Source organism: Megalobrama amblycephala, unplaced genomic scaffold (assembly GCF_018812025.1).
Source record: "Megalobrama amblycephala isolate DHTTF-2021 unplaced genomic scaffold, ASM1881202v1 scaffold253, whole genome shotgun sequence".
NCBI classification, from domain to species: domain Eukaryota; kingdom Metazoa; phylum Chordata; class Actinopteri; order Cypriniformes; family Xenocyprididae; genus Megalobrama; species Megalobrama amblycephala.
The window spans coordinates 1,215,046-1,228,473 of NW_025953340.1; the positions used below are offsets into that span (position 1 = coordinate 1,215,046).

Consider the following 13,428-nt stretch of genomic DNA (forward strand, 5'->3'; position numbering starts at 1 on the left):
GATTTTCTGCAGGATGGTGATGTATGGAAGAGACGCTGCCCAGAGGAATCTGCAAGAAAAACAGGTGTGCCATCAGCTTCAATGGTTATTTATGTTCAATTAATTAACATAACATAATCATTTATATATATAAATATATATACACACACAGGAATAAATTACTTTGTAAAATATATTTAAATAGAAAACAGTTATTTTAAATTGAAATAATATTTCACAATATTACTGTATTTTTAACTAAATAAATACAGCCTTGGTAAGCAGAAAAAACTTATTTTAAAAACATTAAAAATCTTACCAATCCCAAACGTTTTGCCGGTAGTTTTGCCAGTAATGTTTGATAACATTGGCAGACAGTAGACAGAAGTATTACAGGATTATAGACAGCACTGTATTTCAAACGAAAATAGTAAAAAGGAAAAAAAAAACCCTGCTGAAATGTTTTGATGTGGAAACATCAAAACATTTCCTCTGCAATGTCCTAACAACCACCCAGAACACCCTAGCAACTGCCTAGCAACCATAGCGGCTACTCATCTTCTTGACCTGAACACATAACTCACCTGAGGAGCACAGCAGGCGTTGGCTTTACAGGCAAATGCTGACAGACAGATGGAGATGATGAACTCAAGGACAGTGAATACCAAGAACACACCACTGATCCCCCGGAAGAGGGTCTGAAACAAACCACTCATCATTAGCACAAATATTAATCAAATAAATGATAGTTACTCACACTGGTACACTGACTGAAAGTGCAGAATGTACAATCCTTGAGGTTCATTTGGTAATATAACATAAACTAGACTGAGTTTACAATTAATGTGTGATGTCAATGCCTTCTTATGATCAGTAATAGTAGATCTATTACATATTTGAAATGCCAGTAAATGTCAGTAAACACAGAATGGACACGTTATTGCAGATTACAGATGGACTTTAACTTTACTGACAACACAGTGATCTTATAGTAATTACTAAATAAAAGTGAATAGAAAAGTTAACATACCCAATATTTGTCATTTGAATAATAATTACATTGATAACCACTGCAGTAAGATTTCAATGGTCCAATTATTAAATCCAATGAAAGTATAATAATGGAAATGCCTGCAGTTATAGCACTCATGATGCTCATTCCAAGTGAACCGTTCACCTATGGGCAGAAAACAACAAAAAACAAATTAATAAGTTAGCAAGCACTTTACCCAGTGTGTTAAAGCAGATCATGAAACAATGTATATGGAGCATTATGAAAATAAGAGCATTATGAAAATAAATGAAGTCACAAGTGGCAATAATCGGGGTCCAAATACAAATGACTCGTATAGACACAATATATTTATACAATGGCAATATCTCTCTTCAAATATAATAAAAGTCTTAGAATTTCAAACATAATACAGGTGTATCTGTATGGAACTATTCTTTTATGTATTATTTTACAACAGACAAATAATATTGTCTCTTCATTTTAATTAAATAGAAATACATTTATTCTTGACTGGCACCTTTACATGTTTTCTGTATCATGTAAAAAAGGTCATTTGGAGATCACTGATTTCTTTGCAAACTGATTAGACTTCACAAAGCTTTATGGAAATATAATTAATTTTATGCATAGTCATTCAAATGAACCATTTATACAGATTTTATCCCGTGCCTCCCTCTTGTGGACAACATTAGCATTACGGCCTCTGATTCCCATTTATATAAATGGCTAAAATTTCAAACTTGCTGTTAGCACCCCTGAGCATCAGAAATTAATGACATTTTGCACGTTTACCCAGAATGTCTTGTTGTCCATGTGTAGCAAGTTTTGTGATGTTTGGGCTTTGCGTTCAGAAAAAATAGGCAATTAGCCATGATGCGCCACACTCAGAAACATATCAGCCAGTATCTCCCCAACAATAAAACTAATTAAAATTCCTTTGAGAACTTTTTAACATTAGGGTCTGGGGATGAAGCATGCCAAGTTAAGTGTGAATTGAATGTATGACAATTAGAATCGTCACTAAAGATTGGATACTTTACGTGCGAACATATAATATCCTTGTGAATAAATGCACACACAAACACAAACTGATCTCAAAATAACCATCTTGAGAAGTATTCCATATACATGTGGTTATGTGAACGTAAAAAGAGAAAGAAATCAAATGCGTTTCATCATATTGGTTTCCCGGTCATAAGTAGATTGGTTCCCTGCAGCCTACCTTGCAGCTTTAAAACAGATAAATCTGTTTAATTTATGCATTGAACACTATGTATGCAGTGAAATTATATCTAATTATTACATTTCTGTACCTAAAAATAACAGTTATATCTAACTTTATTTGTAACTGTACTATAGTATTTATTAATGTTTTAATGTGTGTAGTCTTATTTTTACTGTCTATTCGCTTGTCTTTGATAATGTTTTAGTTAGGCTTATAGTTGTTGCAGTGGTATCGAAGTACTTAAAGTGTTCTATAAATAATAATTGGTGCATACCAAACACAGACTGCAGGGGCCTTTGGCATGGAGTGCATTTTCTGCAGCAATGCTCAGTGATCCTGCGATAATGTACTGAGAGAAGAGAGAAAGGAAGCTTCAGTTAGAATATTTAGCTTATAAAAGACAGAACTATACTTAATTGTATAAAGTTTGCTCACTATGAGAGATCCCCAGTATGGAATACCACCAAAGACAAAGATGGATACTGCACTGACTGTAGACACAATGCCAAACAGGAGAATCAGCAGGCCGATCATTATCTGGACAGTCTGAGTAAGACCAGAAAACAGATACTTATTGCAGGGGTCATAATTAATCACAGTTTTCAGCTGAGCAGGGTCACCAGATCTGCACAACAACACCTGCCCATCTCAACAGTTAATGTTTCTACTACTGCTTTTTTGGATTTGTTCCCGTACATTTCCTCCTTCACACTGACAGACACATATGATAATCAATTATTGAAAGATTTCTCACCCCAAGTGCTTTTGGTTGTCCTTTCAGAAATGCCTCAAGTCCTTGAGGAAGTGAAGCTGCCTGTGGGACATGAACAGTCACTGGAGCATTTGTCCCTCTTTCAGCTGGTGCTGTTTGTTCTGGTTGCTGAAACTGGATGACCAGCGTCCCAGAGTTTGTGGGTATGACGGTACTGGACATTCTTGTTTCTGAATATGAGATTGACCTGTACAAAATCACAGTTAATGAAGACATGAAATACCATGTGAAGAATAAGAACATAAAATACCAGTGTATTTATTAAAATATTATACATTGGTCAAAAAAAAAAAAAAAAAAAAATCAACACTTTTAAAACACATCTGATGTTAGGAATGAAAGGATGCCACATTCTTTGATGGAAATGAAAATTAGCAACCTACAGAGGACAGAATTCTAGACACCCCAAAAATCAAAGTGAAAAAATGATGCAGCAGGCTAGTCCATTTTGCTGAAATTTCATTGCAGCAACTCAAAATGGTACTCAGTAGTTTGTATTGCCCCCATTTGCTTGTATGCAAGCCTGACAATGTCGGGGCATGTTCTCAATGAGGCAACGGATGATGTCCTTGGGTATTCCCTCCCAGATCTAGACCAGGGCATCACTGAGATCCTGGACAGTCTGAGGTGCAACCTGGCAGCATTGGATAGACCGAAACATAATGTCCCAGAGGTGTTCTATTGGATTTAGGTCAGGCGGGCATGAGGGCCATTCAATTGTATTAATTCCTTCATCCTCCAGAAACTGCCCGGCATTGTTGGCACCAGCGTAGGGTCTGACAATGGGTATGATACCTAATGATACCTAATGGCAGTCAGGGTGCCGTTGTCTAGCCTGTAGAGGTCTGTGCATCCCTCCATCCCTTCCCAGACCATGACTGACCCACCACCAAACCGGTCATGATGAATGATGTTATAGGCAGCATAACATTCTCCACTGCTTCTCTAGACCCTTTCATGCTTAGGGTGAAGCAGCTCTCATCTGTGAAAAGCACAGGGTGCCAGTGGTGGACCTGCCAATTCTGGTGTCTAATGGCAAATGCCAATCGAGCTCCACGGTCCCGGGCAGTGAGCACAGGGCCCACTAGAGGACGTTGGAACCTTAGGCCACCCTCATGAAAGTTTCTGATTGTTTGGTCAGAGACATTCACACCAGTAGCCTGCTGGAGGTCATTTTGTAGGGCTCTGGCAGTGCTCATCCTGTTCCTCCTTGCACAACGGAGCAGATACCGGTCCTACTGATGAGTTAAAGGCCTTCTACGGCCCTGTCCAGCTCTCCTAGAGTAACTGCCTGTCTCCTGGAATCTCCTCCATGCTCTTGAGACTGTGCTGGGAGACACAGCAAACCTCTGGCAATGGCATGTATTGATGTGCCATCCTGGAGGAGTTAGACTGCCTGTGCAACCTCTGTAGGGTCCAGGTATCACACCTACCCTAGCCAAATGACTAGTGAAGTAGTGAAAAACAGTCAGAAAAGATGAGTAGGGGAAAAAATGTCAGTGGCCTTCTGCTGTAAAACCATTCCTGTTTTGGGGTCTGTGGTCTTCATATTCTGGAAAAAGCAGTCATGACCCAGAATTATCAATATCTAGAATAATTCCATGAGGCCTTAAAAACAATCTTCAAAGTTATTAGACCGATCAGGCATAGCATTATGAGCACTGACAGGTGAAGTGAATAACAAAGATAATTTCTTCATCACGGCATCTGTTAGTGGGTGGATATATTAGGCAGCAAGTGAACTTTTTGTCCTCAAAGTTGATGTGTTAGAAGCAGGACAAATGAGCAAGCATAAGGATTTGAGTGAGTTTAACATTGGCCAAATTGGGATGGCTAGACGACAGAGCATCTCCAAAACTGCAACTCTTGTGGGGTGTTCCTGGTTTGCAGTGGTCAGTATCTATCAAAAGTGGTCCATGGATGGAATAGTGGTGAACTGGCGACAGGGTCGTGGACGGCCAAGGCACACTGATGCACGTGGGGAGCGAAAGCTGGCTCGTAGGATCTGATCCAACAGACAAACTACTGTAGCTCAAATTGCTCTAGAAGTGCTGGTACTGCTGGTTTCGACCCCTGTCCACCTTCGAAAAGCGCCAACAGTGGACACGCTAGTATCAGAACTGTACCACGGAGCAATAGAGGAAGGTGGTCTGGTCTGATGAATCACATTTTCTTTTACATCACGTGGATGGCCAGGTGTGTGTGCATCGCTTACCTGAGGAACACATGGCACCAGGATGCACCAGCTTTGCGCAATGTTCTGCTGGGAAACCCTAGGTCCTGTCATCCATGTGGATTTTACTTTGACACTTACCACCTACCTAAGCATTGTTGAGATCATGTACACCCTTTCATGGAAACGGTATTCCTTGGTGGCTGTGGCCTCTTTCAACAGGATAATGCTCCTGCCACAAAGCAAAAATGCTTCAGGAATGGTTTGAGGAGCACAAAAACACGTTTGATGTGTTGAAAAAGCCTCGAAATTCCTCAGATCTCAATCCAACCAAACATCTGTGGGATGTGCTGAACAAACAAGTCCGATCCATGGAGGTTCTACCTCGCAACTTACAGGACTTAAAGGATCTGCTGCTAACATCTTGGTCCAGATACCACAGCACACCTTCAGGGGTCTAGAGGATAGAGGTCTTCACTAGGGCTGACCGATATATCGCATGCGATTGTCACGCGCATTTCGTCAGTAAAGCCGGTTCCCTGATTACCGCGAAATCGGCATCACCTGCTTTCAAATGGAGCGCCATTTAATAGACAGAGCCGTAGTTCACTGACAAGCCACGCAATATCGCGTTCATATCGCAGATGAATCGCCTTCGATAATGAACGCGATATTGCGTGGCTTGTATATCGGTCAGCCCTAGTCTTCACGGGTCCAAAAATTCATACCCGAACCCGAAGAGACCCGTAAATGTGGCACACGGAACTGACTATTATTTTGAAAGTTGCACCCGGACCCATGCAGAACCAAGAAATGCCATAGATGTAATACCCGGAACCAACGCGGACCCGTCTATTATTTGAAAGCTGGATCCGAACCCGGCCGGGAAGAAACAGACCCGACTGGACTCGATCGGCACATAGGTCTATTCCACAGCAAATTGCTATTAATAAGTCAAGAAACACGTTGCAAAAATAAAAAGTTTTGTCTTACCTACTTCTCCCTTGTACCTGACTGATGCACAATCCTGCTTGCCAAGAAAGTTCATCCATCTCTTGCTGATTTAAATGCTTAATCCACTCATTATTACAGCTTTAAAAGTCCACATGCTGCCACGATGACAAATGCGACTTTGCAGTTTTGCTGTATCTTGAGTCTACTCATATAATAAAATAACTTTGACTGTTAATTTGCCCTTTTGAATAACGATCACTTGTTCAGTGACATGGCCGCTGACGTCAGCATTGCCTATTTGCGATCATTTCCGTGTTTTCTGAGCCGAGTCTGACCAAAACTTCAGATATAACAAGACGGTTCATTCATAATATTATTATAAAAATAGGAGAAAGAAAGTGTGCTCGCATGAGACTGCACATGCGTGTTACCTGGAGCAATCTGAAACATAAGCTTTTAAACATCATAAACGTCATAGAAAACATTCATGTTCATCTCAGGACTATTTAAATGTGAGTATGCAAGGCTTCAAGCAGTTTTTGAGATTTGAAGTTTGTTTGCATTACTGTTGCACACAATAGTAATAGGAAAACTGTTCGCTTGCATTAACTTCTGCTTCTGGTGGCTGTGGTTGCTTGTGTTTTTTTTCACTTTATTTCCTGGCTCATACTTTGCAAGTTACAAAACACATGCACAGCGCTGCTGCTAACTGACTCTCAACAAGGCTGGGTGATCTCCGAATCAGATTGGCTCGGGTATACACACAATGTTAAACAGACCTGGGAACCGAACTAATAGATTGGGACCTGACCCGGACCCAGCTGACCATTTAAAATATAGACCCGAACCCGTACATGTTACGGATCCCTTGTTTCCCTGGACTCCATATCCCATGATCCTCCTGTTTCGTCACCTGCACTCACTTCCCTCGTCAGTTCCTCATCAACACTCATCACCTGCACCTGGACTCTATTGTTAGCACTCCCTTTATATGACACTCACTCCCTTCACTCCTTGTCCGTTCTGAATGTTGTATAACGTGTATGTTTGGTTCTCCTTGCCTTCTGTGTATTAAATACTACGTGTAATTGTGGAAATCCGTATCTGCCTCTTCTCTACACCAGCATACCGTAACAGAAGAACGGACCAATACCGACCGGATTTTCCACAGAAAAAAAAAAAAAAAAAAAATGGAGACTTTCATCGGCTCCCAGGCTCCAACTTCTCCCTCACCTAGCACTCCTCTGACTGCTGGCGAACGCCTCATCGGGCTTCTACAGGTGGGTCGTTCGCTGGAAAGGTATGTGGAGGAGTTCGTTGAGCTCGCTTATGTGTCTGACTGGCCTGAAGCAGTTTTGATCTCCCTGTTTCTGGATGGACTAGATGATGACACCATCCGTTTTAGTGAACCCGATTATCGTTTCTCCTTAAGCGAAACCATAAATTCCATTTTATGGTTAAATGATTCCAAAGTTATCGTTGATTGGGTTCAGGATGGGTGTCTGTCTCTAGTCCATCCAGAGACACGGTTGGCCGGGCCAGTCAGTCAACCTCCGGCTTCCTCCGCATACCTCTCCAGCAAACTCCCTGCCTGCCCCACACGGAACCCACACTCCTCAACTGGGTCCCGAAAGCGGAGGAGGAGGAAACAAGCCGCTCCAGTCTCTCCAGAGCCCGCTCCAGTCTCTCCAGAGCCCGCTCCAGTCTCCCCAAAGCCCGCTCCAGTGTCTCCAGAGCCCGCTCCAGTGTCTCCAGAGCCCGCTCCAGTGTCTCCAGAGCCCGCTCCAGTGTCTCCAGAGCCCGCTCCAGTGTCTCCAGAAGCCGCTCCAGTATCTCCAGAGCCCGCTCCAGTCTCTCCAGAGCCCGCTCCAGTCTCTCCAGAGCCCGCTCCAGTCTCTCCAGAGCCCGCTCCAGTCTCTCCAGAGCCCGCTCCAGTCTCTCCAGAGCCCGCTCCAGTCTCTCCAGAGCCCGCTCCAGTCTCTCCAGAGCCCGCTCCAGTCTCTCCAGAGCCCGCTCCAGTCTCTCCAGAGCCCGCTCCAGTCCCCACAGAGCCAGCTCCAGTGCCTGTGGGGGTTTTAATTGTATTTGAGGGGATGAACGAGCCCGCTCCAGCCCTTTCCGAGCCTACCGCTCCAACCCTGTGCAAACCGCCAGATGAGGCGGCCTGGCTTATAGACTTTTGGACAGAGCCAAGTTCTCCAGCCGCCGCCTACGAGCCCTCTGCTCCAGCCGCCGCCTACGAGCCCTCTGCTCCAGCCGCCGCCTACGAGCCCTCTGCTCCAGCCGCCGCCTACGAGCCCTCAGCTCCAGCCGCCGCCTACGAGCCCTCAGCTCCAGCCGCCGCCTACGAGCCCTCAGCTCCAGCCGCCGCCTACGAGCCCTCAGCTCCAGCCGCCGCCGAGCCAGCCGCTCCAGCCGCCGCCGAGCCAGCCGCTCCAGCCGCCGCCGAGCCTGCCGCTCCAGCCGCCGCCGAGCCAGCCGCTCCAGCTATGAACTTTGATAAGACTGTTTTCCCTCCCTGCCTCCCTCTCCCGCCTCCCATGTATGTACTCACTGCACCTCCACCTCAAGCCCCCTCGCCCAGATCTCCACCTCGGACCTCTGGGCGATTACCTACACCCTGGCTCCAACCTCCCTCGTCTCCACCGTTGCCCATCAGTCCACCAGCTTCACAAGTCTCCATCCTGCCTCCGCTCACACCTTGGTCCCTCGTCAGCCTGCCTTCCCCTCTGGACTGCACTCCTCCGTCTCCGCTCCGTCCCTCCGTCCCTCGTTTCCAGTTGGCTTCCTCACTCCCCCTGGTGTTCACTCTGTTGTCTGTCGTCTGTGTTCAACTGCGGCCTTCTGGAGCCCCGGTTGCGCTTCGGTCGGCGGAGCCGCTGGTTCCGCCATCTCCCGCCGGTCCTTCAGCGCCGCCTGGGCTCGGCGACAATTCGGCTTCGGCTCCTGACCCGCAATGGCCGCCCACGGCTCCTGACCCGCCATGGCCGCCCACGGCTCCTGACCCGCCATGGCCGCCCACGGCTCCTGACCCGCCATGGCTGCCCACGGCTCCTGACCCGCCATGGCTGCCCACGGCTCCTGACCCGCCATGGCTGCCCACGGCTCCTGACCCGCCATGGCTGCCCACGGCTCCTGACCCGCCATGGCTGCCCACGGCTCCTGACCCGCCATGGCTGCCCACGGCTCCTGACCCGCCATGGCTGCCCACGGCTCCTGACCCGCCATGGCTGCCCACGGCTCCTGACCCGCCATGGCTGCCCACGGCTCCTGACCCGCCATGGCTGCCCACGGCTCCTGACCCGCCATGGCTGCCCACGGCTCCTGACCCGCCATGGCTTTTGAGCCTGCCCTGGAGACCTCCACTCCAGTCTACTCCTCCCCCTGCTTCGGTTTGAGGTCTCCAGGGCGCCCGCCCCCCTCCCGGTTGTTACATCTACGGCGCGAGGACGCGCCTACCGGGAGGGGGAGGTACTGTTACGGATCCCTTGTTTCCCTGGACTCCATATCCCATGATCCTCCTGTTTCGTCACCTGCACTCACTTCCCTCGTCAGTTCCTCATCAACACTCATCACCTGCACCTGGACTCTATTGTTAGCACTCCCTTTATATGACACTCACTCCCTTCACTCCTTGTCCGTTCTGAATGTTGTATAACGTGTATGTTTGGTTCTCCTTGCCTTCTGTGTATTAAATACTACGTGTAATTGTGGAAATCCGTATCTGCCTCTTCTCTACACCAGCATACCGTAACAGTACAGGTCTCGGGTACTCTTTGTAGACCTCTACTAGAGGAGTCCATGCCTCGACAGATCAGGGCTGTTTTAGCAGCAAAAGGGGGACCAACACAATATTAAGAAGGTGGTCATAATGTTATGCCTGATCAGATCATATTACAAACAACTCATGTTTAAACTGATCTACAGCATTTAAGGCATTTAACAGTTGCTGTATTCCAAACAGATAAACAAAAGTGCTCTACCACCATTATAAATACACACATTACTAAATGAAAGATAAATCCAATCAGCCTGACTTTTCTTTCTTGGTTTCTCCCTGTTTTCTCTCTATCTGGTCTTCAAGGATGCACGAGTGAGAGGAGATGATTGATTCATCACATATCTGTTTTAATGTACACTGTGTATGTGTGTGTGTTTCTTGGAAGGCAGCCAAGAAAGGCTCCATCTTTCTTTGTCTCTCTTCAGCCGGAAACTGACCATATACAGACTCTAATGTCTGACGTTCTACAATGATGTAATGTATATTCTCATTGGATGGTTGTTACAGTTGCTACACCACCCCTGAAACATGTATAAAAGTCAAGTACAAGTAAAATAAACAACAAAATGCAGACATAATGTAAAGAGAGTCATTTGTATAAAGGTAGTCAGATGAGGTGTATTTTGTTTTACTAGAAAAAAATACTTTGCTGTGCGTTTTTATAGTTCACTCCTCAGAGATAATGCATCCTGTGTTACAATACTGTTTCCCAGAATGAAAGATAAGTGTTTGGAGCTCAGATGGTTAGGACGGGTGGCAAAGCTGTCCACTGTTTCCAGGAAATCAAGCCTGAAACTCTACTGTAATATATGTTCCCATTCATATTATTAAGATTAAATTAATTTTACTTAATTTGTCTTTGTTGTATTTCATATAATCTGCATGGTTTGGAAACAGGCTTGTAAATATTGTAAAAAATGTGACAATGATCATCACAGTCATAACATTTATTGTTTCTTCATGCTTCAATTCACTCAAACAACTTTATTCAAAGATGATGAAGACAGAAAACAGTTTTAAATTTTACTATTATGGTTAGTTCAAATGGTAGAAATATAATCCTTAAATTGTTTAAAGACCACCAAGAAAAGTTTTTTTTTTCTGGTAAGAAGACTTGCACAGAATTTCAGTGTTTTGCTTAAAGAAGTTAATCTTTCCTTATTTGTAACAAAAAACTCATGAGGTAATAAACACCTTCCCAATCAGAGTCATTAACAAATTGATCAAATGATCAGTAGTGTAATACTTACCTCTAGTATGATGTTAAAAATGAGTTGAAGCTGGATCTATATGCTGATTAAATGTGGTTCAATAAATCAAAAGCTGAAACATAATCCATGAAATGAACAAGGAATACAAGCAACAGCAGATGCGAGACAATGGCCAACACAGGGCTAAAATACATGACTACTTGAGGGAAAACAGGGAGCACTTAGGCTTAATTAGGGTGGGGAAGCAGTAGAAGAACTACAAAGACCAAGTACAAGACTACAAAAGGACAGGAAATCATGAACAATACAAAATACAAGAACAAACATCTGTCAAACTAAAACAATACTGTCACTCAGAAACGGGATGAGACACAGGTATTCACTGAGCTGCTGTTTATTGACATAACAGCAGTGGTAACGCGAGCTGGTGAGCAGAGGCCGTTTCAGAAAGGAGGTTAAGTGAAAACTCTGAGTATGTTAACCCTGAAATGAGGGAAACTTGGAGCTTTAAATCTAAATTAAGTGCATTTTACTTTAGTAAATTTACCTGCCAGTGGGGTAATAAAAATAATCTTAATGCAAAGGTCTATTTACAGTGGTGTAGGCAGTAGCGTGTAAGGTGTAAGTGATTTTGGACTAGCCTCACATGAGGGCACCACAAATGTAATTATTTATGGTCTTAAATATAATTATTAATATTTTTTATTAATATTGAGTCAGATAGCTCCTTCCAATATAGTAAGTCCTCAACCCATAAAGTCACAACAAGGAGTTAGATGTAACAGAGGTTCCGCTCCCAGAGTTCAGCAAATTCTTGACTCTTATGTTCTGCCATGGCCTTGTAGAATGAGGAACTGAATCCGTATTGGGATTGGATTTGGGATTTTGTGAATCATGTGCATAACATGCTTGTCTCTTCACTTTTTTCTGTTCTTGTTTTTCCTCATTCTTCAGTGATTCTGCTTGTTAACAGCAGGTGTTCATCACTAATGGTCAATCATCACTCGATTAACCACTTCATTATTGGACAGTGTTTATTTAAAGGGTCATGAAACCCCAAAACACATTTTTGTAAATGTGAACAGATATGTACAGGCTGCTCATCACTGAAAACAGTAAAAGTTTCACATCGCCCTCCACTGGATGCATTAACGAGACCGGATAGTGACTGTGTGTGCTGCTGTGTCTTTTATGGTGCTGGTGATTGCTGTGCTGATGGGTTGCAGGTGTGGATGGTTAGTACTCTGGTGAGGGAGTGCGCTGTGATTGGGTGACTGTGGAGCCTGGCGTGTCTGTGACATTACCACGGCTCGGCCTTATGGAAAAGTGGCTTAACTAGTCTTGGGAAACCAAACGCTGTCCAAAATACAGCGCAAAACAATGTCGGGAGTCAGTAATCTGTCAAACGTGCTCGCGCCTGATTTCTGTTGATATGTGCACTTTGCTGTTCGTACTGGTTAAATGTTACAGGACACTAATAAAAGAAACTATGATGATGTGTGTAATGGTGTAGTAGTGGTGTCCCATTTCTTAGGGGATTATATTTTCACCCCTACACCTTGCCACTCTGTTTCAAGGGGAAGGGCAAAGGGGTATAAAATAGAATTGGGATTACACCTGGTTCTGAAAAATGCCTAAATTTCAGTAACATTTAGTTTATCTACCTAGTGAAGTATGCCCATGTTCATTTAATGTGTTTTAGGGGATTATAATTTGGATGTCCTTAGATAAATGTAAAACTAAAAGACATTTCTTTGTCTTTTTTACAGATGCAGTGATCCAGAGATCTCCTGGAACCACCAGGGTTGATATTAATCAAAAGGTCACTGAGCTGCGGACATCCAAAAAGACTCTAAAACTTAAAAAATGAACAGTATGCATCATATACCTGGGGCCTGTACCATGAAGGTAGTTGAACAAACTCAGTGCTAAAGGATTAGTAACTTGTGAAGTTAGTATGTAGAGTTGATAATAGCGATAGAGACTCAAACATGTAAGGTCACATCATATTTAAAGTTTATTTACAGCTTATTTATATTACATATGATCTGTATATATTAATATTCATTGAAACTAAATGCTTAATAATAACTGCTAAACTAAAATCGCTTGTTTAATAAATTAATAATAATATCATATAATAATATAAATCATATAATAATTCTAAGTAATTATTATTAAAACCAGACAATTTTATTACCGTAATTTTTTATTTTATTGTGTTGGATGTGTCAGTGTCTGTTTGCTCACATCTGATTGGCCCAATTTCGATTTGAGAGGTTAGGCGTGGGGTGCAAGTTATTATGGTGCTGAACATC

The 13,428-nt window shown here is 43.7% G+C and overlaps 1 protein-coding gene across 2 annotated transcripts in view; it reads right to left on the reverse strand.

Moving 5' to 3' along the window:
- The window catches only part of LOC125261066 (membrane-spanning 4-domains subfamily A member 15-like), a 101,874-nt gene that overhangs the window by 59,204 nt on the left and 29,242 nt on the right, over positions 1–13,428 (reverse strand). The window contains exons 1-4 of one of the 2 annotated variants that reach the window (XM_048179622.1): positions 3,242–3,246; positions 2,974–3,178; positions 2,655–2,765; positions 2,494–2,568 (exon numbers count right to left, since the gene is read on the reverse strand). In XM_048179622.1, coding sequence (XP_048035579.1) covers positions 2,494–2,568; positions 2,655–2,765; positions 2,974–3,153 — 366 coding nt within the window. In that variant the 5' untranslated portion in view covers positions 3,154–3,178; positions 3,242–3,246. Of the gene's footprint in view, positions 1–2,493; positions 2,569–2,654; positions 2,766–2,973; positions 3,179–3,241; positions 3,247–13,428 lie in introns of those variants that run through there. The other variant, XM_048179621.1, reaches the window with a different exon arrangement.